At 51.0% G+C, this 25,992-nt stretch overlaps 1 protein-coding gene across 1 annotated transcript in view; it reads right to left on the bottom strand.

Annotated features, from left to right (window-relative positions):
• Positions 1-25,992, bottom strand: part of PARVA (parvin alpha) — a 411,197-nt gene that overhangs the window by 17,767 nt on the left and 367,438 nt on the right. Inside the window, exons 11-12 of the mRNA XM_069623635.1 lie at positions 24,567-24,668; positions 23,660-23,732 (exon numbers count right to left, since the gene is read on the bottom strand). Coding sequence (XP_069479736.1) covers positions 23,660-23,732; positions 24,567-24,668 — 175 coding nt within the window. The remainder of the gene's footprint in view (positions 1-23,659; positions 23,733-24,566; positions 24,669-25,992) is intronic.

Below are 25,992 nucleotides of genomic sequence, written 5' to 3' on the forward strand. Positions count from 1 at the left end.
GAGGGCCTTCCCTTGGTTCACAGGTCCAAAATTCACAAACAGTTGTGATGTCTTCCGAAGGCTCTTCGTGCGGTCCATGTAGAACTTCCAGCGCGTGCAAAGTCCTCTCAGCCGGCGACGAAGGCGACGGTAAGGAAACAGGTAACACCAAGGGCTCGTTGAGATGGAAGTCCGACGGCACCTTGGGCATGAAGGAGGTGTGCGTCCTCAGCACCACCCTCGTCTTGTGGAAAGTCAGGTATGGAAGTTTACAGGAGAGGGCCTGGATCTCTCCAACCCATCGAGCGGAGGTGATGGCCACAAGAAACGCTGTCTTCCACGACAGGAACTTCAACAGTGCCGAATGCAGCGGCTCGAATGGTGGCCTCATGAGCCTGGTCAGCACCACGTTGAGCTCCCACGCCGGGACCAGAGCCTTCAATGGCGGGAACGATCGGAACAGTCCTTTCATGAACTCCTTCACCAGGCAATGGGACCATAGCGATGAGCGTCCCAGAGTTCTGGTGTAGCGGGAGATAGCCGCCAGATGGATCTTGATGGAGGCATGCGCCAGCCCTGCCTTGGCCAGCGACAATAGGTACGGCAGCACTTGAGGGGCCGTAATCCGCAGAGGGTTAATCTTCTGTGCACGGCAGACAGTGAACCTCTTCAATTTGTGTCCCTAACACTTGAGAGTCGAGGACGCCCTGGCCTTTGCAGTCCACCGGGATATCGTACTCTCCAAACTCTAGTAGTGCAGGAGCCAGGCCTGCAGGTTCAGCGACCCCGGGTCGTGGTAGAGGATGGCGCCTCCTTCTCTGGCGAGAAGGTCCGCTTGCGTCAGCAGTTTGACTGTGGGAACGCTGACATGTCCAGAAGGTCCGAGAACCAGATCTGCCTCGGACACGCCGGTGTGATGAGGAAGTTGATTGATGAGTCGCAGCAGCAACGGAAATGGTGGGAGCACATACAGGAACAGGCCATCCCAGGGGAATGAGAAGGCATCGCCCATGCTCCCCCGCTGGGGAAACCTGCTGGCGAACCTCTGGCACTTGGCATTTGTCGGGGCCGCAAATAGGTCGATCTGGGGATTGTCCCATGGTTGGAATAGGAGATCGACTTGATCCTGCCGCAGTTCCCACTCGTGGCATGAGCGCAGATCCCTGCTGAGTGAGTCGGCGATGGTATTCTTTATTCCTGCCAGATGGAAGGGTACCAGAAACATCCCTTGGGCGATGGCCTATTGCCACAGATCCTGGGCTTCCTTGGATAGAGCTGGGGATCTGGTGCCTCCCGGCTTCTGGATGTAGAACATCGTGGTGGTGTTGTCGGTGAAGATCCTTACCACCTTGCCCTTGAGGGACGGAAGGAACAACCTGAGGGCCAAGAACACGGCTCGGAGCTCCAGGACATTGATGTGAAGTGACCTCTTCTCCGGGAGCCAAACGCCTCTTGCGTGGAGATCTCCGGTGTGCGCTCCCCATCCCTCCAGGGAGGCGTCCGTCGTCACCGTCTCCTGATGTTCCGGGGTCTGGAAATCCATGCCCGCCGCCAGATGCATGCAGGAGCCCCACCACCGGATCGCTTGGGGGAAGGTCTCGTTGAGCGAGATCCTGTCTTCGAAGCTGCCCGCCGCTTGTGTACAACGGGCATCGAGGAACTCTTGCAGTGGACGCATCCGCAGCCTGCACAGGCGCACGAGGTAGATGCACAAGGACATCATGCCGAGCAGGGACTTGATGGACCTCACCCTGGCCGTGTCCATGGTTGACAGCCGTTGCACCTTGCCCAGGGTGGCCATCGTCCTTTCCTCCGACGGAGAAGCCAATCGCGCCACTGTGTCGAGCCTGGCTCCCAGGACCAGAGCGACTTGCGACGGTACCAAGTGAGATTTCGTGAAATTGATCGAGAATCCCAGATCCGTGAGTAGTTGGACGGTCTTTGCTGTGTGCACGACAGAGAGTTCTCTTGTCTTTTCTCAGATGAGCCAATCGTTCAGGTAGGGGTAGACGTGGATCCCCTGCAGGTGAAGCCGCCCCACCACTGGTGCTAGGCATTTGGTGAACACCCTGGCCGCCAACTTCAATCCGAAGGGAAGGGCCTTGAACTGATAGTGTCACCCTTGGACCACGAATCGCAGGAACTTTCTATGTCCTTTTAGAATGGGGATGTGAAAGTAGGCATCCTCCAAGTCCAGCGACGATAGGAAGTCGCCTTCCTCCAGCTGTCCCAGCACGTGCTGGAGGGTGACCATCTGCAACTTCTGGGACTTGATGTACTTGTTTAGATGATGAAGGTCCAGGATGGGCCGCCACCTGCCGCTCTTCTTCCTTACGAGGTATTATCGCGAGTACACTCCGGAGCCCCGGAGCCTCTTTAGGACAAGTTTGATGGCTCCCTTTTTTTAACATCGCTCGTACCTCCAGTAGAAGTTGAGGGACGTGGTTTTCCTTCCTGGCTACAGGTGGAATACGGGGACACTTCCTTAGAAATTCCAGAGTGCGCCCGCGGGCCAGGGCATCCAGCACCCAATGGTCGGTGGAGATGGACTCCCACATGCTGACGAATTTCGCCAGCCGGCCTCCCACCGGGTGCTCAGGTGAGGGCTCGACGCTGCGGCCGGTTTAGTCCTGCTTGGCTGCGGCCTTGGCGCCTTGGCGATGACGACGAGATCCTCCTGTCTTGCCGCATCCTCTGTAGGCCTCCTGCGATGAGGAACGGGCCGCCTGGTGGTACGACGAGGAGCCGCCGCTGAATCCTTTGGAGGCACCTTGCTTGCCTCTGATGTTCCGAAAGGACAGCCGTCGCTGTTGAAGAGCACCCAAAGCCCGAGCCTTGATGGCCTGCAGTGACTCGTCCACTGTCTTGCCGAACAGGTTGTTCCCATCGAAGGGCATGTCCAGAACCCTGGTCTGGACGTCCTGGTGGAAATCGGTCACCTTGAGCCAGCTGCGCCGACGAAGGCAAATGCTGTTGCCCATCTGACAAAAACCAGTGTCGGCAATGTCCGTGGCCACCGTGATGGCGTGGTCCGAGGCCACCTCGCCTTCCTGTAGGATCTCCAGGGCCTCAGTCCTCTTGTCGTCCGGGAGGAAGTCCAGCAGGTGAGCAATCTTAAACCACAGCTCCCTGTCGTAGCATGCCACAATCGCAAGGGCGTTGGGCGCTTTAATTGTCGCCGCCGCCGACGAGATGACCCGCCGTCCCATGGCGTCCAGTTTCTTCCCCTCGCTGTCCGGTGGGGAAGTTGAAGTTGAAGCCGTCGCCCTGCCGCTTTCTTCTTGGGCGCCGCGGAGACAACCGAATCCGGGGACGGCTGAGCCCTAAGGCACATGGGGGCAGAGTCCGGGACCCGGTACTACTTCTCGTAACGGTCTCTCTTAGCAGGAGCCGTGGACGGGTTCTTCAGGAGCGTCAGCCCCTCGTCCCAGATATCATCCAGCAATGGAACCGAGAGGACCGTCTTCCTCTTGGCCTCACGCTGTTGGTAGAGGAACCCATCCTTCTGCTCTTCGGGGCAGAGCTGGAAAACCTTGGATTCCCTGGCGATTATGGCGTGGAAAGAGCCTATTTCGTCGGGGGGGGAAGCCCAAGGGGGTGGTGAAGGAAGGTCCATTCCGTCGTCACCACCGTCGTCATCCATCCCAGTTGTCGCCGTCTCTGTTCCCATCCCCTCCCTCAGACCAGGGGAAGGAGATGAAGGCTGAGAAGGCCGCGAGGGCTGGAAGGGAGGGGGGGGATGAGTTCTCCTCCGTTTCCTTGGTGGACTTTCCGACGGTCCAGGCTCCGCTGTATCATCTGTCGGGGGAAGGGTAACCATGTCCTTATCGCCGAACACAAGGCCTGAATCGCCATCAAAATCGCCCCTGAGTTGTCTTGTGGCATAGGCATCGGCTGCTACGGTTGGGGAGCAGGCTCCGTCACCTCCATGGCTCTCGGTTCCTTGTCAGCACCGCCGTCGCTTTCTTCGTCCGCCTCGTCGGGATCCCTCCCGTATGACCGGGCCTCCTCGAACTTCTTGTTCAGGATCTTTTCGCTGCCTGACAGCTCCTCTTCAGAGGCGGAATCTGTGTCCGTAATGGCCACCGGGCCACCCCCCCTCTTTTTCCGCCTAGGGTTTCACAGGGGTCTTATCGATGGACTGAAAGGAGGATTCCCTCCACAGTGGCAGGGAAACTCTAGGCCCTGAGGTCCCTTCCAAAGGGGTAGACTCTGCAGGCTTCGCCAGGGTCACCACGACTCCCTCGATTGAGGCCTTAACCGGGTGAATCAGGGCCTTCACGACCTTGGGCGCGCCTGAGGCCTTCACCTTGGGGGGAGGGTCACCGCCTCGCTCTCCCTCGGTTGTCTCCGTCGGGATCGACCGGGACTTCTCCCGAAGCTTAACCGGGTTCTCCGACTTTCTCTTCCCCGAGCCAGAGCATTGGCTTGTGGTTGATGGTGTCGGTGATAATGCGCCCTGACTGGCAGCCGAGGAGCCCGACCGATCGGCGTTCCTGGTGCCCGCGGACTAGCGATGCTTTGCCTTCTGTTGGGCCCCCATCACCGGGGCACCCTCATAGGTCTTAGAAGACCGCTCGGACTTCTTCTTCTTCTCACCTGCTGCTGGGCTCTTCCCTTCCAGCCAGTTGGTGAGGCGGATACGACAATCCTTCCTAGTTCGTTCAGACATGTTCTTGCAAAATGCACAGTCCTTTTCCACGTGCGTTTTGTCTTCGTGAAGGCAGTAGAGGCACTGAGAATGCTCATCCTCCTTGAAAACATTCTGCAATCCGCATCCAGGACAGCTCCTGAACAGCGTGGATCCGGGCGTCGTGTTTCATTTGTCCTAGGCCATGTCCACGCGGGGTAGGCCTCAAAGATCTTCTGGAATCCTCCAAGAAGTGAAACTCGACAAAAAGTTTGCCCTTGAGGGGCGTAGAAAATTCCGAAACGGGTCCCTGTTGATCGGAAGTAGAAATGATGGAGCTTGAGGCTCGATTGACCGAAAAATGAGGCTACACTCTTTGAAAATTCGCAAAACGCAGTAAAAGCTCGGGAGCTATAGCACAATGACTCCCAAAACTTTAACGTGCAGTAAAAATCTGAAGATGGTTGCCAGAGGAGGGGGTTGGGTAGAGGGCACTCATTTGCTGTGGGCAGTATGACCCAGAGACCAGTGATTGGTTATTAGGCGAAAGACAGTTCAGAAACAAAACTGAAACTGATTTTTTCTTTACCGAGGATTCCCAGCCTGACGACGGGGAATAATCATGAGCATGTGAATCCATGCCAGACCCCATGCTGGAGAACTGCGTGTCGTTAGCGTAGTTTGTGTAGCAGATACCCATTGCATCAAGGATGAGGAAGAGTGGGCAGATAAAGATTTTATAGAGCATGGGTGAGAGGCAGGATCCATGGGGCATTCCACAAAGCATGATGGTGGGTGATGCTGAGGCAAGGTCAGAGAATACTTGCATAGTCCTGTTGTGTAAGAAGGAGGTGATCCAGGTTGTGGCATCTGGGGAGAATCTGGCAGTGGAGGAGAGATGGTGGCATAGGATATCATGGTCTGAGGTCAAATGCTGCAGAGAGGTCAAGGAGAAGGAGCAGTGCTGGTTTGCCTAGGTCTCTAGCATCGTCCATCTGTTTTTTTAGATCCGGTAGGGCTGTTTCAGTCCCGTTTCTAAGATGGAAACCAGATTGGCGTAGTCCTAGGAGTTTGTTTTCTTCAATGAAGTGTTAGACCTGCAGGTAAACTGCTTTGCCCAGTATCTTGAGTAGGAAAGAGACAGTAGTGATGGGCCTGTAATTATTGGGAGAGGTAGGGTCGAGAGTAGGTTTTTTTAAGAGGGGGCGGACCCACGATTCCTTGAGGGAAGAGGGGACTTTCCCTGTGGCAAAGGAAGAATTAACAAAAGCGGCAAGGAATGGAGCTAGGGTTTCAGAACAGTCCTTGATAATGGAGGCCGGGCAGGCGTCAGCTTTGCAATTGGAGGGTTTGATGGTTCTCATAAGGTTGATGATGTCTTGTTCCTGTATGGCTTTGAATGAGAAGGGTGAGGGGGGAGTCCAAGGAGGGGAGGGGAGTGGGAGTGAGGGTTTTGGGGGAGAGTTTGTTTAGAGGGTAATATTTTAGTTTGGAGAGAGCTTAGTTTGTTATGCATGGCTGTTTGAATTTCATCGCACCAGGCTTTATCTTTGGTGAAATTCTGGGGGGTAGGTGTGGGAGTCTCTAGCTCCCTGAAGATAGTGAAGATTTCTTTTGAGATGGATTTGGCTTCTGCAATTCTGGATTCAACGGATTTAGCTTTTGCTAGGGTGATTGCTTTTTTGTATTTGTTTGAGCAGGCTCTGAAGTTAAGTTTGTCCTTGTCAGCTCGGGAAGTTTGCCACTGTGAGAGTGCCGCACGTTTTTCGGTATGGAGTATGAGGAGGTCGGGGGTGAACCAGGTGTTAGAATGAGTAGTGGGTTTGGGTTTGCAGGGTTTGAGTGGGGCTATGGTGTTGACTGCTGCTTTGATGGCCACTTTGTAGGCTAGCGCAAGTGTTTCAGGGTCAGAGGAGAAAAGTGGTCTGAAGGCTGGGCCCTGGAGGAAGGGCAGTAATCTTTCCTTGGTGAGTTGGTGGGAGCTTCTTGAAAGGGCTGGTGGAAGGGGCTGGGGTGAGAGTGAGGAGGAGCAGGAGGTGGGAATACTGAATGTGATTGTGTGGTGGTCAGACCATGAGGTCGGGGTATTGCCAGTGATGATGAGTGGGCAGTTATGCTGTGCGATCCAGTCCAAGGTTCTGCCTAGGGTGTGTGTAGGGTCAGAGATGGTGTTTGTCATGATGCCTGCTCCCGAGGAGCCAGGTCAGGCCCAGCGTCCCCGGAAGCAGACTTCATACTCACCAAGCAGGACCCAGCAAACCCCTATAGGGGCTCTTTGGACCTTGTCCTGGCGCCTTTGGCGCCAGGCTCATAAAAGGCATCTGTCCTGGCGCCATAGGCGCCAGGCTCATCATGGCAGAACATATGGTAATGCTTGGGTGAACTCACCTGAGGCAGACCGTGCTGCATACTCACGCGAGGCAGACCATGCTGTCTGAAGCTCCAAGCCAACTAAGGCTGGAGAGGAACTATTTTCTTTCAGGAACTCTTTTCTTACTCGGGTGGGGCCAGTGGAAGAACACTCACCTGAAGCTCTTCCAAGGCTATTTAAACCACGCCCGGATGGCCACACGTGCTTCGCGTTATTCTGCATCTGCAGCAGGACGCTCACCGAGTCGGCTCCTGCATCCTGGCTCCTGCCACGCCCGCCAGCACCTGGAAAACCTGCAAGGAGAGAAAGGCAAGCATTAGGACATTACCTACCTTCATCCTGCATCCGGATTCTTCACTCCGTCGATCCTGCAAAAGAAAGTCAAGGGTTAGAAACGCATCTCATCGCTCGCTGCAGCGCCGCTTCCACTTACCTTCACGTGGCGCTGTCTAGCTCTTCAGCGGTCATAGGCGACATCGGCCGCATCCCAGCACCTACGGAGAAAAAGGACAAAACAAGGTGAGCAACGAACTAATTGCAAAAGGGCAGATTACTCACCTTAAGTCTTACCAGAATTTTGTTGGGACTTCAGTTCCCTTTTCCGTACCCCGGCCCCTATGGGGAAATAAGACACACTCATTAAGGTGTAGGAGCAAACCACTACGGCACACCTTCATTAAAAGTACTCACCTGAGCTTACCTCGGCGAATCCATACCTCCATACGGATTCCTCACCTAGTCCCTGAAAATTAAACAAAGGCCAAGGGGCAAATAAGACTTGATCTTTTGAACTATATACTTACGGCAGCATTTTGGTAAAGGCAAGCAGACATCGAACCCTCGCCAAATCCGAGATCCAGTGAAGTAACTGGAAATCTACGCGCCCCTGCGTCAGAAGCAGGATGGAGAGCTCGTCCATACAGAAATTAAGGTGAGAGTCTGCGGAAGGCACAGCTAGGGTTCGAGGAGGGTGAGAAGGGGGAAAAAGGGGGAAATCTCACACACAATCTAGCAGGCAGTTAACTCCCTTTTCCCACCTACAGAAGGATTATTCTACGGGCCAGACAGACGAGGTTTGGGGGTCCAGTCCATTTTCCAAGCGCTACGCTTTACCGTGGAAGAAGTTGTAGTAGTCCAAAACGGGTCAGCGCCTCTGTGGGAATCAGGTGAGCGTTACAGTGTTCTTGAACTCGAGGGTTTCAAGGGCTGAGTTAATGATTTGGCTGCTGTGTCCTTGGAGTCAAGGAGACCTAGGTTAACATCCTAGGCTCCTAGGGAGGATGGCTTTGGAGGGTTTTTTGAGATTGTCCGAGAGGACGTGGGTGATGGAGGCCTGGAAGTCCCCTGGTGGGCGATATACAAGGTGAACCGTAATGGTGCTGTGTGGTGAGAGGTTGATTTTGACTTGGAGATAGTCAGTGTTGTTGTTCATGGATTTCTCAATCTTTCTAACGGAGAGACAGTCTTTGGCAATTAGTGCTACACCTCCACCTTTAGATGGTCGATCTTGTCTGGTGATGGTGTAGCCAGGTGGCAGTGCGAGGTAGAGTGCCGGGCCTGATGCTTCGTGTAGCCATGTCTCAGTGATCATGAGCAGGTCGAAGTTGTGGGTGGTTATGAGTTTGTGTATGTCTAGGACGTGGGCGCTAACAGACCTCGCGTTGATCATGGCGCATAGTGGTCGAGAGAAACACAAAACACAGTTAGAGTTTCATCATACAGATCACAATCATCATGGTACGGTAAAGCAGAGGAACATAGTACATATAATATACATTTTCACGGAGCATTGGGTCTAAGTATCGCTGTCACCGTCGGAGATCATATCACAAAGAAACATTCTAAGGGGACCCCAAATATCCTTAGGTCTGCAGGCCGAAGGGCGTGTGAGAACAAACTGCTCCTCAGCCTCATTCACATAGACCAGCTCTCGGAGGAACTGCTGCACAGTGGGTGGCGACGGATTTTTCCAATGTAGCAGAATGCATTTTTTGGCCACTGCACATGTGACATTAAACAGTCTTCTGGTCTTTTCAGAACATTTTCCGATGTCACCGAATAGGTATTTCTGTGGGGACAGCGTCGGGGGGATTTGTGTGATCTCATCCAGTATATTTGCCACCTCCCTCCAGAACCCAGCCACCACCGGGCAGCTCCAGTACATGTGAAACGAGCCAGCGTAGTCTGCTTTGCACTTTGGGCATTGACTCGGAGCGTTGGAGACAAACTTGGCTATCTTGGCCGGGGTGTAGTGCAATCTATTGAGAATTTTAAATTGGATCACTCGTAGCCCAGCATTAAGGGAAACCTTTTTAGTTAATGAACAGTATCTATCCCAAGTCTTATCATCAATAGGGATCTGGAGATCTTTTTCCCATTTATCTCTGCTAAAACCAGGCGTGGGAGAGTGTGCTTGTACCATGGCATATAGACTGGAAACACTCAAGCGGCCTCCGGCAGTGATCATCTGAACGCAAGGGTGTGTAGGGGGTTCATCAGGGAAAGACGCCCAGTGTTTCTGGAAGGCCGATCTCATCTGGTAGTATTGCAGAACCCTAAGTGGGCCCCTGCCCAGAGCCCCGGTTGTCTGCTGGAGGGTCGCGAACCTTGCATCGATAAACATATCACCCAGGCACATCTCGTCATCAGGGTCCCAGGCCGATCGCAAGCAGGCATCATGTGTTGGGGGGATACCAGGGTATCTCCAGAGGGAGACCTCCGGATTATACAAGCACGAAAGCCTCAGCTTCTTAAATATTGCCCGCCAGGAGGCGACCGTTCTACTGACAGGGTTGAAATCACATGTGTCCCTGTAGTGATCGTCAAAAATGACAGACTGTATGTTCGTGGGTGTAGTGGTAAGTTCCTCTACATCAACATGTGGGGGGGCTCCATCCCTGGAATACCAATATTTAGAGAACTGGGCCTGGGATACATGATAAAAAAGTTCAAAGTCAGGGGCCGCCAGCCCACCCGAAGAGTATGGTTTAGTTATCCCTTCCCAGCTTATTCTTGGAGTCTGGCCTCCCAAAGGAAGGCCGTGGCCATGGACCTAAGTTTAGTGAAAAAGAGCCTTCCCGGCCAAATTGGAATGTTTACAAATAGGTAAAGTAGCTTGGGAAGGACTACCATTTTAAGGACTGCTACTCTGCCATGCAATGACAACAGAAGGCGGTCCCACAATAACAGTTTGGTCTTCAAGGTCTGTAACGTGGCATTGTGATTGTCAGCGTATAATCTGTTTTTCCCACGTGAGACGAGTATACCCAAATATCTGATGGACTCGCTGGACCATCTCATCCCGCCCAGAGAAACAGGGCAGTCTGTTGCCGGTGTAAGTGGAAAAACCTCTGACTTATCCTTGTTTATGGTGTACCCAGAGTATGTAGTGAATTCTTGAATCTCTGCCATTATGGGGGGTAGGTTATCCTCCGGTTCACGAATATATAAGAGTGTATCATCCGCGTATAGGGATATTAGTTGTGTGGCTCCCTTCAAGTTAATGCCCCTATTGAAGTGTCGAAGTCTTATCGCAATTGCCATTGGTTCTATTGTCAGGGCAAATAGTATAGGCGAAAATGGGCAGCCCTGCCTAGTGCCTCGTCCCAACAGAAACATATCCGAAATTGTTTGATTTGTTAGCACCCGGGCTCCAGGTTTCGTGTAAAGCAATTGCACATACCTGATAAAGTTCGGGCCAATCCCAAATGACTCCAACACTGCCAGCAAGTAGGCCCAAGAGACAGAGTCGAAGGCCTTCTCGGCATCTAATGATACGGCCACAGCGTTCCTGACAGGGTCAACCTGGGCCAGTATTCCAAAGAGCCTGCGTAGGTTAAGTGCCGTGGATCTAGCAGGGACAAACCCATTCTGGTCAGGGTGGACCAGTGTTGGGACCGCCGGCAATAGCCTGTTGGCCAGTACTTTGGCGAATATTTTGGCATCTGTATTAATAAGAGACAGTGGCCTGTAGGACGACATATCCTGGGGAGGGCGGCGTGGTTTAGGGAGAACAGTTATTAACGCCTCTCTCATGGATGGAGGTAGTATATTACACTGAAGGGATTCCTCCCAGACCCGCAACAGCAATGGAGCAAGCTCCGAACTAAATTCTTTGTAGAATTCAGCACCAAGGCCATCTAATCCTGGAGCTTTATTGGACGTTAAATCTTTAATCGCCGCAGCAATCTCATCTGTAGTAAGAGGCTGGTCCAGTGCGAGGCGGGTCTCATCATGGAGTTTTGGCATTTTCAGTGCCGAAAGGTATGTCTCTATCTCGGTGGGCGATTTAGTGTCTCTATTACTATACAATCGTTCATAGAACCCCGTAAACTCCGAATTTATTTCGTCCTCATTCACTATAACCGTACCCCCAGGTGTCTGTATGCTGGTAATACGATTTGGGTGTCTGTCCTGTTTGAGCAAGTTGGCAAGGGACCTGCTCGCTTTATTGCCCTCGCCATATCTGCGTGCACGGATCGGGGATGCCATGTACTGCACCTCTCTAGAGGCCAGTTTGCTGAATTCCTGAAGATGTGACTGTATGTCCGCCAATATGTTCTTGTCATGGGTGCGAGAATAAGTGTCCTCCAGTAATTTCAGCTTGTCTTCAGTCAGGGACAGTTCCGCCCTGACTCCCTTAAGAAGACCAACAGATTTAGACAGTAGCGCACCCCTGACCCAGACCTTAAAGGATTCCCATACATTAGAGTATTTATCGACTGAGTCTATGTTGATTTCAAGGAACTCAGCAATCTCAGTGTGGAGCCCTTCCACCGTCCCGGGGTCCCGGAGCAACCCCCCAGGCATCCTCCATCTTCTAGGGGGTCTAGGGCAATTGTGAAAAGTGACTTCAAGTGTTATTGGGGAATGGTCAGATAGAGTGCGGGCTAGTATTTCACATGTCTCTATACCAGCAATTAAAGAGGGGGAGACAAACCAATAGTCGATCCTGGACTCGGAATCATGTACCGAAGAGTAGTAGGTGTAACTCCTCGTAGTCGGGTGGAGAGCTCGCCAGGCATCCTCAAGGACAAGCTGAGACAGAACATTTTGCATAGCAAGAGAGGCCCTGCTAGGTGCTCTTACAATTGTGCTGGATCTATCAAACACCGGGTCCATAACAATATTGAAATCTCCTCCCCAAATTATGGTGTGGATGTTGACAGTAGCGATCAATTGATATACATCAGCATAGAAAGTGGGGTCATCAATATTAGGCCCATATGTGTTGACCAACAATATCTGCTGTCCCAATATCGAGCCCCAGACAAGTACGTATCTGCCCAAAGGGTCCAGTTTATGGCCATCGAGCCGGAGCCCAAGGTTCGGGTGTATAAGAATGGCAACCCCCCTGGATTGGGATGAATAGCTGGTATAGAACCTGGACTTGCCCCAGCCGGGCATGATGCCCTCATTATCATTTCCCATAGTATGGGTTTCCTGTAGCATAACGATTTGGGCACCATGTCTGACAATGTAATTACCCACTTTTTTGGCTTTCGAGCGATTGTTCAGCCCCCTCACATTCCATGAGATAAGTTTAACCCTCAGAGCATGGACAGAGCTTTACCTGAAATATAATATACGGGTAATAACCAGAATGCGAAGAGGGCCTTACAAAAGGATTGTGTGGGTAGTAACGGACGATTCCCAGAGAAAATATCATGTCTTTTAGACCGTGTAAGTGCACTCAAGACCACAAGTACAAACAGTAACCAACTAGAACTTCCCAAAAAAACCTTCTCAGAGCAGAGACCCATGTAGAGGGGGAGCATACTCATTTTGCAGCATGGGATTCGAAACAAACATTCCCAGCCTTTCCCCCCTCCAACCCACCCGCCACCCGCACCGTCTCCCCCAACTCGACAGTGTGCGACCCAAAACTTGTGGAATACTCCCGGGGTAGCCATGTTGCCTCACATGACCGCCATCCCAGGCCTCCAACGCCGCCACTCACGGAAGATGGCTGACTGTAATCTCAGAACAAAAGGGCCCGTGTCATGGGGCCTAAAAACTCTTAATGTCGAATATGAAAGCATGCACTTCCTAGTCTGCTGGTCGAGGTCTATTGCTCGGAGCCGGTCGCTCTCCCCTTGGAGGGAGGGGTATAGAAGATTCAATATATGAAAGGGCCTCGGATGGGTTCTCAAAGAAGTGCGACCTCCCTGCGTGTTGGATTCTCATTTTGGCCGGGAACATTAAGGCATATTTGATCTGTCGTTCTCTGAGGAGCTTCTTGACCTGCTCATACGAGCGCCTGCTAGCCTGGACAGAGGCGGAGAAATCAGGATAGATGTGTATGCGATTGCCCTCGTAGTGCAGCGTGCCCATCTCTCTGGCCAAACGGAGGATTGTGTCTTTGTCCCTGTAATTTAGTAGACGAGCGATTATAGTTCGTGGTGGCGCCCCGGGTTTGGGAACCGGCGCTAAGGTGCGGTGTGCTCTCTCGACAAGGAAGTGTTCAGACAATGTGTCGGGCCCAAATAAGGATTTAAAAAGTTCTTCCATTTGCTTCTCCATTTGGCCCTTGCCGAAGGATTCGGCCACACCTACCACTCAGACATTGTTTCTTCTGGACCTAGATTCAAGATCCTCGCACTTACTCTGGAGCTTGTTCATAGTGTCTTGGATATGAGCTATATCACGACTGTGTTGACCAACAGTATCCTCGGTGGCACCTATCCTGCCCTCTGCATCAGTGACACGCGCACTTTCCTTATCGATTCTGGCCTTCAAGGAACCTATGGTAGCAACTATCTCATCCAGTTTGGTATTTACAGCCAGAAATCCGTTTTGAACTAGCATGGCCAATTTATCCTCTCTGTCCAGCATCACATGCCCGCCCTGCTCGTCCTCACTCTGCTGGGTGTCAGTTGGCTCAGATTGACTGACCGCAGTGGTGAATGTGTCCATAGGGCCCTTCTTCCTAGGGGTCTTAGGGGCTCTGTTGGATCTGCCAGGTTCCCCCATGATCGCAGTAACTCTATTTATATACTGTATCTGGAACCGGTTATCTGCTGGGACGAGACCACCACCCCAGGGAGCGGACACGAGTGGGCCTCAACTAGATGCGAGATGAGGATGGACTATATCTTCTTGTGCCAATGATGTCAAGCACACCCGCAGGATATCCAGTATACCGGCCTCCAGAGGTAGACACCAGAAGGCAGCAGATCGGCCGCGTATCTAGTGCAGCGAAGTACTAGTAATAGTCACAACGAGCAGGGATCGGTCACAGGAGAGCGTAGGGTGGATTGCGGCCCGATAGACAGATAAAGGGTCTAGAGAGGCAAGTAAAAGCGGGAGGCCCGTCGCTCAGAATCAGGAGTTCTAGAGATAAACCCCCGATCCCCCTCGGGTCGGAAGCCCCCTCACCTAGCAGGATATTCCAGATGTCCCCGGCGTCCAGCCCGGCTGGAAGTGGCCGCACGCAGGGGCCTCAGCATTCAGCAGCACAGCCGGTCCCGAGGAACGTCGCCTTCAGAAGCAGGAGTGTGGGCTCCGCGCTCAACCCGGCCGGGGGCCAAGCGGGGAGCAGGCGGGAAAAGCAGGGGGGCCGCACGTCCGATAGCGGGACCAGGTCTCAAGAGGGAGCGGCGCCAGCGGCACCTATGCCAGGATTAGGCACCAAGGAGGGGAAGCCCCGCCCAGATCAGGCCACACCAACCAGCAGCCGCGGCACTCGGGTAGATTCCTCCGGAGCCGGGAGCTGGCCAGGGAGCGCCGCTCGTGTCGGAGTAACTTCGCGGGGGCAAATCTCGGAGATGAAGCACTTTTCCCGGCTCAAACTTCCACAGACCGTGCAGGACCCCGGCAGAAGGAGATCAACCAAGTTGCAGCAAATCAGTCAGCCGGAATGCGGATTTATAGGCTCAGGATGTAGAGGCAGCGCGGGAGCCACGGGTTTAGGCAGCCATTTTCTATGTGCGCAACAGCGCCCCGATCATGGCGCATTTAAGAGGGGGTTCTGTGGTGACTTAGAGGGAGGGCTTTTCAACATTTACATTTGGGGTCCCATTTTCAGGGGTAGCAGGCACAGATAATGCAACATTTGGCACATTTGTAATACAGCTGGGGGTAGAAGATTGTGGTAATTCAACATTTACATTTGGGGTCCGATTTTCAGGGGTAGCAGGCACAGATAATGCAACATTTGGCACATTTGTAATACAGCTGGGGGTAGAATATTGTGGCATTTGAACATTTACTTTTAGGTTCACAATGGAGGAAGTATGCAATGTAGTTGTCTGGGCGTGAATGTTAAAGGGGGGTTGGAGAGGTGAAGAGTTCTGGTCTTGCTGGTGAGAGCCAAAAGTCTGGCCTTGTGGTCCTCATCAAGGGTGATCGGGGTGAGTGGGGCTGTGGTGGATTCCTTGGGGGAGCTTCCTGGGGGTGCAGGATTTGGTGCTGCATGGAGTGTAGGGATCTGGATGCGAGAGCGTAGGCGAAAGTCGCGGGTGCTCATTGTTAGAGGCTGGGAGATGAGTGGCCTCAAGCGTGCGGGCACATAGTCTTTGTAGCCTCGTGGTAAGGCATGGGATTGGATGGAGTGGGTGGGTACCAGACTCCTTACCTTGTGTGTGCAGCATAGCTCTGGGGCAGACGGCAGGCGAGCAGCGAAGAGCTGCAAAGAGTGGTGCTGGCCTTCTCCCACGGCCTTCTCCTTGCGGCTTCGCCTGCCGGCTCACTCTCTCTCCCTTTAAAGCGGGGAGGGAGGAGCTGGCAGGGCTGATAGGCGAATCACGTTGTGGCCTCACAGCAGGAGAAAGCAGTTTCGCGGTGGGAGGATTCATCTGAAGGGGGATGTTGTTCTTGGTTGTCAGGGCAACTGGGCCCTCCATTTTGGATCGGTTTGGTGCCGTATGCTCGTAGCACGCTAGGGCTCCAAATGAAATAATGCTGGCAATTTCCTTGATAAACAGCTGATCGTGGGGCACCCGTGAGGAGCTGCAAAGTGGAGTGCTGGCCTTTTCCCATGGTCATCTCCTTGCGGCTTTGCCTGCTGGCGGAGGAGGAGCTGGCAGGGCTGATAGGCGAATCACATTGTGGCCTCACGGTGAGAGAATGCAGTTTCACGGCGGGAGGATTAAAACAAAGGAGGATGTTGTTCTTGGTTGTCAGGGCAACCGGGCCCTCCATTTTGGATCGGTTTGGTGCTCATAGCACGCTGGGGCTCCAAATGAAAGAATGCTGGTGATTTCCTTGATAAACAGCTGATCGTGGGCCACTCGCAGGGGAGCTGCAAAAAGGAGTGCTGGCCTTTTCCCACGGCCTTCTCCTTACGGCTTCACATTAGGTTGTACCTGTACCTCGAAATGTGTGGCTGAACCTGTTTATGTGAGGGAATACAGGGCACGTAAGGCTGTACATGGCTCTAACTAAGCATCAGTCTCCACAAGGACATATCATTTTTAACACATTTATGTGAGACTGTATTTGACATACAATTGCTGCAAATGGGAACACACAACTACAATTGCATGCTGTAGAATGACAGTGCAGAGCTTCATGAGGTACCGGGCATAATGTTTGCGTTCTTTGCATGAGATTTCTCGATATAGCATTGGATTTATGTACATGATGCACAAGGTCGTATTTGGCATATGGGAGCAATAATTGGGGATACAATGGTGATATCTAGGCATACAATGATCTCTCCTGGGATTATGAGATTGTGCCTGTGCACATGACCTGCATTTTACATATGGCATTTAACATCAGAATCCGTGCATATCATGATGCCTGGCATATAATGGCAAAACCGGTGTGTGCTGGGTAACTAAAATAGATGTATCTGGGTCAGTAAACATGTTTAACTATTTCATAATGTTATGCCTTTGTAGTTATTTGGATTACTCTGTTTATATCATCAAAGTCAATGCATTGTTGTTTTGTGCAATGCCACGGTTGGTCAAAAGTGATGTGACTGACAGGAAATAACATTATTGGTTGGTTGAAGCTCTAATTTCACAATATTTTACTTAGGATAGCCCTATAATTTTGGTGTACTGTGTAACGCATTCTTGGATGTCGTCCCTTTTCCCATGGGGACGAACCCTTCTCATGTGGCCAGGGCCCTGTGGCCACAGTCCAATAGTCCCCCCTGGGGGTGGTGTACCGTGGGAGGATCACATGGGAGGGATGGCTCTTGTGGGATGAGGGATGACAGACCAGGAGAGACGCGGTTCAACCCAAACCCTGGCCCAGCTCCATCACTCTATTACCCTGCCCAGAGTCTCATAGTTCACTACCAGTCCAGGTATATGTGTAAGGCAGACCTCAACGCCTCTTTGACCAGTACTAGGATGAGGAAGAATAGAGAATACCCATGATTCCCACTACAATGGTACTGGAATGCGGAAGAGTCCACTGATTAGGAGTTCTCAAGTTCAGTACTGAGATGAGGAGGAGATGCAGAAGCATAGAGAGCACCTCTGTGACTCATACTGAGCAGTCTAGTCTGTGTGTACTTCCTATTGGCCAAGACATGAGTGAAATAGAAGAGGGGAATTCAAACTCAGAGACAGATCCTTCCAGGTGGAACCCGGAGCTGCCGAGCCAGAGGTCAGGAGCTGAGCGAAGCAACCTAGGACACTTACCCATCAGCAGAGTTGCTCCGGATAACTTCACCATGGTTGGGCCGTGTCCGGAAGCAGGAAGACAAAGCGCCAGAGGATCGAGAGAGCTGGAGAGCGTGGTCCACCTGGGACATGACACCCGAAAGCAGGAAGCCACTGAGGAGCCACCACAGAACTCAAACGCAGGACGAGGTCTCCAAATGTGCGTGAGAGACCCAGAAACAGCCGAGAAGGGTTGGAGAACTGGGAGGCTTGCTGGGAACCCAAAGAGACTATATTGCAGTGGGACAGGGGTCGGGAACCTGCATCCAATAAGGAGTGTCCTCCAGAGCCATCTACCTTGTGGCAGACCCTGTGTCATGGCTACTGGGCAAAGGCCCAGCACTTCACTTCTTGCAGGGTCCCAATGGACCCAGTCTTGGCACCTATGGCACCAAGCTCATTACAAAGTGTGCTTAGTACACAGAACACATAAGGCACATGCAACAAGGCCAGACGGGGCCCTATTAGCACCAGGCAAGGCACGTGCAGAAGACAGGAGGCGGAGCAAGATGGGGCCACAAGGCGGGGACTAAGAGGAGTGGTTGGGGCCAGGTTATCTAAGCTGGCCCTACCCGCATACTGGCGCTTCGCGTTAGTCTGCTAGGGCAGCGTAACGCTTACCGCCATCCAGAAGACACATACCTTGTTCAGCACATGCGTCTTCAGTCTCAGGATCCCTCCAGCATCTTACCTGGTCCAGCATGCGCATCTTCAGTCTTCGGAAACCTCCAGTACCTTACCTGAATGCAGCCACACCATCGCTGGAAGCACTGCCATCAGCCTTCCACTCTGCAATCGCTGTGCGCATCTTACCTGGATTCAGCCTTGCCACTGCCCGAAGAAGCACTGCTATCACTTCTGACTCTGCAGCAGCCGCTTTCATCTTACCTGTCTTCTTGAATCCTCTGCGGGTGCCGCCCAACACCGTTACCTGTCCCGAACTCCCAGCAACACAGGGCCATCTTCGAGCGTAGCAGCCATGTGGATCTTCATCTCCGGCAGCCTGCAGGAGTTCGGGAATCGCTCACCAACAATCACATAGACTTTAACACGTTAAAGCAGCGCAACTTCTGGAACTGTCGTTCGGAATAGACTTTTCACCATTACACGCTCCTTAGCCATCTTCATCACTAAGGGGAAGAGAGAACAATACAGGATTACGAACAATAATCTTTGGGGAAGAATTAACATAAAGAATACAGACAATAAACATAGCTTTAAACACTTACCTTCATGACGGAATGGTTGCAGCCGGCCTGGACCTCTGCAATCTGGACCAGTGATGCAACTAGATCCATTCACAGTGCCCCTGCTGAAGGAAAGCAGGACGTAGAGCTCCTTGTTGCTTTAAAACAGGTGAGCTTGCATGGGCAAACTCCTGCAAACTACATTTTGGCACGAAAGGGTTGAGGGGAACCACGACACCATCACGCTATCCTCACTGCCTCTTATATTCTCTCAGAAACAGTTCCAGCATTCCGGGTCCACGAAAACGCAGCAGTTGGGGGAGAGAAGCGATCCGAGGGAGTCAACTCCTGGGAGGGCTCAAACCGTGCCCCAATGCCCCCAGATGAGCGTGGAAGACCAGGGCTGCCCAAATAAAGAGAGCAAGAAGCCAAAGGGTTCTCGAACCCAAGGGCAAGAAACCAAAGGGGCCTGGAAGCCGAGACAAAGAAACCAAAGGGGTTTGGAACCAGAGAGAAAGAATCTTAAGGGGTCTGGGACCCAAGCGCCAAAAGCCAAAGGGGCCTGGGACCCAAAAGAGAAGATGCCAATGCCACCGGGGTCTAGGACTCAACAACAAGAATACCTGGCAGGATGGTGAACCAGGTACAAAGGCAAAGGGGGCTAGGACCCGAAATCATGAAACCAAAGGGTTATGGGACCCAAGGGAGAGAAACCAATACCACAGGAGCCTGAGACGTGACAACAAGAATATCTGGCAGGATAGTGAACCAGGGACAAAGCCAAAGGCGTCCGGAACCCGAGAGAAGGAAGCCATAGGGATCTGGGACCCAAAAGCAAGAAACCAATGGGGTCTGGGATCCAAGAGAGAGAAACCAATACCACAGGAGTCTGGAACCCGACAACAAGAATACCTGGCAGGATAGTGAACCAGGTATAAAGGCAAAGGGATCTGGGACCTGAAATCATGAAACCAAAGGGTTCTAGGACCCAAGAGAGAGAAGCCAATACCACAGGGGTCTGTGACCCAACAACAAGGATACTTGGCAGGATAGTGAACCAGGTATAAAGGCAAAGGGATCTGGGACCTGAAATCATGAAACCAAAGGGTTCTAGGACCCAAGAAAGAGAAGCCAATACCACAGGGGTCTGTGACCCAACAACAAGGATACTTGGTAGGATGGTGACCTGGGTACAAACTGTTAAGAATCAGGAAACGCAAAGAAGGGATTGGGTTCCACACCCAATAACGAACTACATATAAAACCTTTGGTATAGTCATAGTGCCTGGCAGAATAGTGAACCAGGTAGGCTGTGAATGCAGTGAGCATTGTGGAAAAAACACCAGAGGAAGGGAGATTTATCCTCTGGTGCTTGTGGATATTGTAAAAGGAATCAAGAGAAGGGGGTCCTTCTCTTGACATTGTGAAGATACAAGACTCTTTGTTCTATGCACCTTATTGGAACCTCAACCCAATGAACCTTTTTTTTTTACTTTTGATTTGTATCCCTTAAGAAGAACATTTCATCTTGAATCATGCAGAAGTTAACTTTCGGCTATCATCCCAAAGAAAGAAACCATTCTTCTGAATCGGGAATACCTACCCTTTAGTTTTAGTTGAGTTTATAGTGTAAGGGTCGGAAATGCGTTTTAGACCCAGGACGTTTGACGCTTTGCTTTTGACTGAGTTCCTGACACACTCCTTAGTATTATTTGAGGCAGGGAACCCCTCTTAGAACTGGGGTCAGACAGAGTTTCTCTTTTATTTTACTACCAATAAAAGTCCATAGACAGAAAAATGCCTCCTGTGTGCTGGTCTCCTACTTCTTACTCCTTACAACTGTCATCACTGCAGTATTGCACGATATGAGGAGTGCACAGTGCACTCCCAGTACAAGGGCAGCAACCTTTCCAGATGCATAGTTAGTCCTGGAAGAAAGAATGACTGAGTAAATAACATGGCTGCTGCACAGATTTACCACTGACTTACTAGTGAAATATATCCAGCCCTGGGCATTAAGAAAATTAAAAAAGAGGCCACACTCAATATATGGGTGTGTGCGAAGGGAGTGGACAGAAAGGTTTTCAATAAATTCCACCAAGGATCATGTTGGTCTCCTTAACTTGTGAACAGATTGTCTGCTTCTAGTTTTCAACGCTCCATGAAAAGTCGGCAGGTAGTATGCTTGGCTGTTCGTCTGTGGGCATGGGCAGTGGCGTCTCTAGGGTAGGGCTGGGGGCAGGCCTGCCTCCCCTACAGAATGGTGTGCCTCCCTTGGTGCTCCCACACACCAACTCCCCCAGGTGACAGGTGTGGGCCTGGGTGCTGTGCTGGCTGCCTCTCTATGGAGAATGCAGCACAGAACAGAAGAGGAATGCACTTCTTGGCTGAAGCCTCTGGACTAACATTCAACCAGCACTGCTCAAAGTGGCTTGTTTGGGAGGTGGTGCTGCCATGGTCTAGATGGTGTGGGGTTTCTGTTGTGGGGAGTGGGATGGAGGGGCCAGGTATAGGGCTTCGATTATGGCTGTTGGAGGGCAGGATGCCCGGTATGTGGCTTGCAATCTTGGTGGTGGGGAGGGAGGATTATCGGTATGGGGCTTGTGTTTTGGGTAGTGGGGGGAAGGATGCCAGGTAAGCGCTTGTGCTTTTGGTAGTGGGGAGGCAGGATGCCCAGTATAGGGCTTGTGCTCTGGGTAGTGGGGGGGAAAGATGCCAGGTGTGGGGCTTGTACTCTGGGTTTTGAGAGGCAGGATGCCAGTTATGGGGCTTCTGCTCTTGGTGGTGGGGGGCATGATGCCAGCTATGAGGCTTGTGCACTAGGCAGAGGGGGCAGGATTCCATGTATGGGGCTTGCATGGTGGTGGGGGCGGGCAGGATACCAGCAATGGAGCTTGTGCTCTGGGTAGTGAGGGGCAAGAGGCCAGATATGGGGCTTGTGCTGTTGATAGTGGGGGGCAGGATGCCAGCTACGAGGCTTGTTCTCTAGGTATTGGGGGGCAGGATGCCAGGCACAGGGCTTGCATTCCTGGTGGTGCGGGGCAGGATGCCAGGTATGGGACTTGTGCTCTGGGTGGTGGGGAACATGATGCCAGGTATAGGGCTTGTGCTCTAGGTGGTGGAGGGGCAGGACGCCATGGGGCTTGTACTCTGGGTAGCGGTGGGGCAGGAGGGTCTTGTGGAACTTTTGCTTGCTTTTATACACCTTTTTGGAACTTTTGTTTTGAACCACAAGTCTGGGCTGCAGGTCGGCAGTCAAAGAAATTCCCTTTTTCACCTTATGTTGAGTTTAGCTTGTGAGGTATAGGTTAGGATTTGGACACAAGACGGCGAACTTTACTTTGGACATTCGGACACAGACCGTTTCATTAGCTAGTTTTGTTGAGGCTGGGAATCCCCTCTTAGAGGTAGGGTTAGTTAGGATTTCCACTAACCGCCCCCTGCTTTACAGGGGCAGGATTCAGCAAGGCTGGCATGGCGTTGTTGGAACTGGCATTAGGCTGACAGTGATTAAGTAGAATTGTTTGAAACTGGCAAGGCTATGCTTAAAAGGCAGCTGCTCATTGAGCAGAACTTTGCTTTGTTTAAAAGAACCATGGTTTATTTAAAAAGTACCCTTGGCAGGTTGGCACTTTTATTAGCAACCCTGAACTGATAGCAACCTGTACCATTTGAGCAACACTAAGGTATACTTTGAAGAAACCTGGCCTTTTGGTGGTAACAACTTGCAACTAATTATGTTATATTCCACCACTTTTAAACCAAACCCAACACTGTGTACTGCATGACATGCTGGCACAATGTTAAAACCGGTGTCATTTATACTGACTTATGATGCATATTTGGCATTGTACTTACAGTTGACGCCCTGGCATCAGAAGTGTATTTCATTTTTTCTCTATGACTTGATTGTAAATACTTATTTTTTTATCCAACTTTCCTCAAACATTGTGCTGTAAAACGGCACATTTTTTACCTCCCCAGAGACACTTTGGGCTACTTCACCCACATCAATTTGGAAAAAGTAATCACATCACACATTTATAGGTGACCCCCCCCCACTGTGCTGCTGCCCCCCCCCCCGGACTCCTCCGGCCCCCAATTTGCTTCCCGGAGACGCCAGTGGGCATGGTGGAGGAGATGCATCGCTGAACTAGCCGGTACTTATAGAAATAGATATAGGAGCTGCGGACTGTACAGCTTGAGAGTGAATCCATATGCACACCACAACTGTGCAAAGACTGGCTTATTTTGTCTGTCGGGGACTTCACACACTTGCCTCAGAGAGCTGTGGGCAACCTACTGTCACAGTCCCAAATCCCTGCAGACCCAACTTAGCCCTTTGCCTTTTTGAGGTCGAATAATTGTGAACCATTACGTTGGGTTAAAGCCACCCCTATCACTACAGCACTTGGAAGTGGGAAGCATCTTGCACGGAGTGATTAGTGACCACTTTCCTAATGGATTTCATTTGTGGATTTTTTTCTTCTTCGTTGCCACGTGCTGCACCTGATGGGCCTAAGTTGCAAAGGATTTACACAGCCTGCAGAATCCAAAACAAAAAGAGGAGTAAGATTTCAGATTTTAGTTTGATAATATGTTGCAAATTGTAGGACTCCACTTACTGATTTATGTACCTTCATCATCAACATTCTTTTGGCTTGCCTATCACAACTGGAAATCATTTCACAAAGGCAGTCTGTGCACCCATTTTACAGCAAACCCAGCCCTCTTTGCTGGTAGAGGTTCAGCAGATGCAGCAGAATGCCCTTGCCAATAACAGCAGGCATCCGGAAAAATCTGAAATGGTGGCAGTCCACACAAAGGACACAATCGCCCTGCTGTTAATAGTGCGCATGTAAACACATACCTTCTGGCCTAGGTTTGGGTTTCTCCAGCCCTCCATCTTGCATCAACTCGAACGAAAACGATACATTAAGGACCTGAAAGATCATTAGTTGGAAGATGTTAAAAATGGAAAAAGTTTCAAAATCCATTTTCGGTTTCAGAATGTTTCGCTAAAAGTACTGAAAGAACCGCCCATGGACAGCATGGCTTTACATCTCAACATTTATTCAATCCGATCTAACCGTTTCCATTTGATGGAGGCTATTTTTAAGACCAGGGCCTAATTCTTTGTGCAGTAACAAACCGTTTTGCAGTAACAAACCAGTATGTGCTATGGTAAGTACCAACAGAGCCGATTCCTTCTTGCGACTCCTGATACAGTACAGTAAAGAAAGACCCATTAATTTAAATAAAGCCTCACATTCCTTCTGCAATCCCAATGGCTTAGAACACCAGATGACTCCAGAACTCAGCAAAACAAAAGAGGTGATGGCTGGAAGGTTTGGATTTAATCATAATCTTCGGCATTGCTCTGGGCAACCCTCCAGCCATCGCTCTTCACCAACTAGGTCTTAACAAAAGGGAAAAGACCATATGCACGTTAGGCTTGGCCCCACCCCAAAAGGTGCAGTTCAGACCGAACTACTTGGTGACATCCCTTCTGCAGGAGACCACAGGCATCCCCAGACATGTTTCGGCCTCATTGGGCCTCAACAGTGAGGAGTAGCTTGGATCGCTAGGCCCAGCAGGCAGGGGACCCACATCTGGACAGAACTCAGCAGCCTTCCATCGACAGGGAAAATAGGACAGGCAGAACTAAATTATGTGTGGCTGGTACAGCATGTCTAACCGCAAGAGTGTCCTAGAGAAATAACACATTTAAACCACACAGCAGCTTTAATTATGTTAACCAAGAGACCATTCATTACCTTTTGTTCAAAGCTATCAGGCGTCAAGAAGAAGTTATAGAGTGGCACAAAGTATCCTTCCAGCAAACCCATGAGTAACACCAGATAAACACCATCTGCAAACTAAAATATTATGGAAAAGTTACTTTATTTGACAGAGAAGAGCTTAGAGACATGTTCAAATTCTACAAATATTATGAACAGAAATCTACTTCAAAAATATGTTGTAATCATACTTCCCTCACACATGAAAACATGTTATGGGATCTTAAAACTCAAAATAGAGGCCAGTCAGTGCATCTGCAGCTATTATATATTTTTTAATTGAATAACGATCCTCTGTGAGCTTGAAGGGATTTGGGTTCAGCAGATAGGCTCAGAAACGGTAAACATGGTGAATGAAATTACAACCAGAAATCTAAAATAACAAAATTAAAGGAACAGAAAACGTGGGTGCTAAGGGTCGAGGAAAGGGTCATCCAGGATCAGTGCTTTAAATGGGCAATTTCTAGCCAGCCCTCCGTACCTGCACTCCTCAATTTGCCCATGTTGCGTGCTGGGATTTCTCCGAGCTAATGGAATGTATTTGTACTTAAGTATGTGGCAAGGAAAAAATAAAACATTTCACTAAACATTACCACAAAGTAGGACTAAGCGCCGAAGCTTTCGATAGTAAAAGGAACAGGGAGCCACTGAAATCGCACGTCCAATCCGAAAAGCTGAGACTAACTACCCCGCCAGCTTTTATATAACACTTGCTTTTTTGTACTCAGCCTTAGCATGTATTTAGGCTTGAACTTAACATCATGCAGACGCAGGCTTTGATTTGCTGTCTATCAGCTCATCTTTAGTTGTGCACAGTGGGGAGGAAGCTTGATGGGATAGTCACAGCTTTCCACAGGCACCTTGGGCAAGGACATCTTATGTGGCGAATGCTATCCGATGAGTGTCCAGCTCATTGGGGTGGCGGGTATTTTCCACGAGGGAGTACCAGATTATGGACGTCTTAATGAAAGTAATTGGAGTTGTGCAGAGACAGTTCACTGGAACTTTGCGGACTAAAAAGGGGTGCCGTACTATCACCCGTTGGGGGAGGTGCTGCAAGGGTGAGGAGTAAACCTAAGAGGACAAGAAAACCTTTGCCATTGTGAAATGTCCCCGAAAGCCCAGAATACGTCAAGTTTCCTCCACGGGATCCGTCATGCTCATGGTAATGTCAGTCACATGTGTGGGACATAGCTACTCAAAGAGGCGATTGGAGTGTCCTTTGGATCGGGTGCCATCCTAGCAGGTGCCCTCCAGCCTAGCACACGCAGGGAGTGTGTGTGTGTAGCCCCCCACGGGCTATGCCTGAATGATGACAAAACTGAACTCATCATACTGGGGAACACACAAAACATCAAAAGACTAAAAGAAGAATACTCATCCTTCGTCATAGACGGCAACA

This window comes from Ambystoma mexicanum, chromosome 11 (assembly GCF_040938575.1).
Source record: "Ambystoma mexicanum isolate Mex_15411 chromosome 11, UKY_AmexF1_1, whole genome shotgun sequence".
NCBI lineage: Eukaryota > Metazoa > Chordata > Amphibia > Caudata > Ambystomatidae > Ambystoma > Ambystoma mexicanum.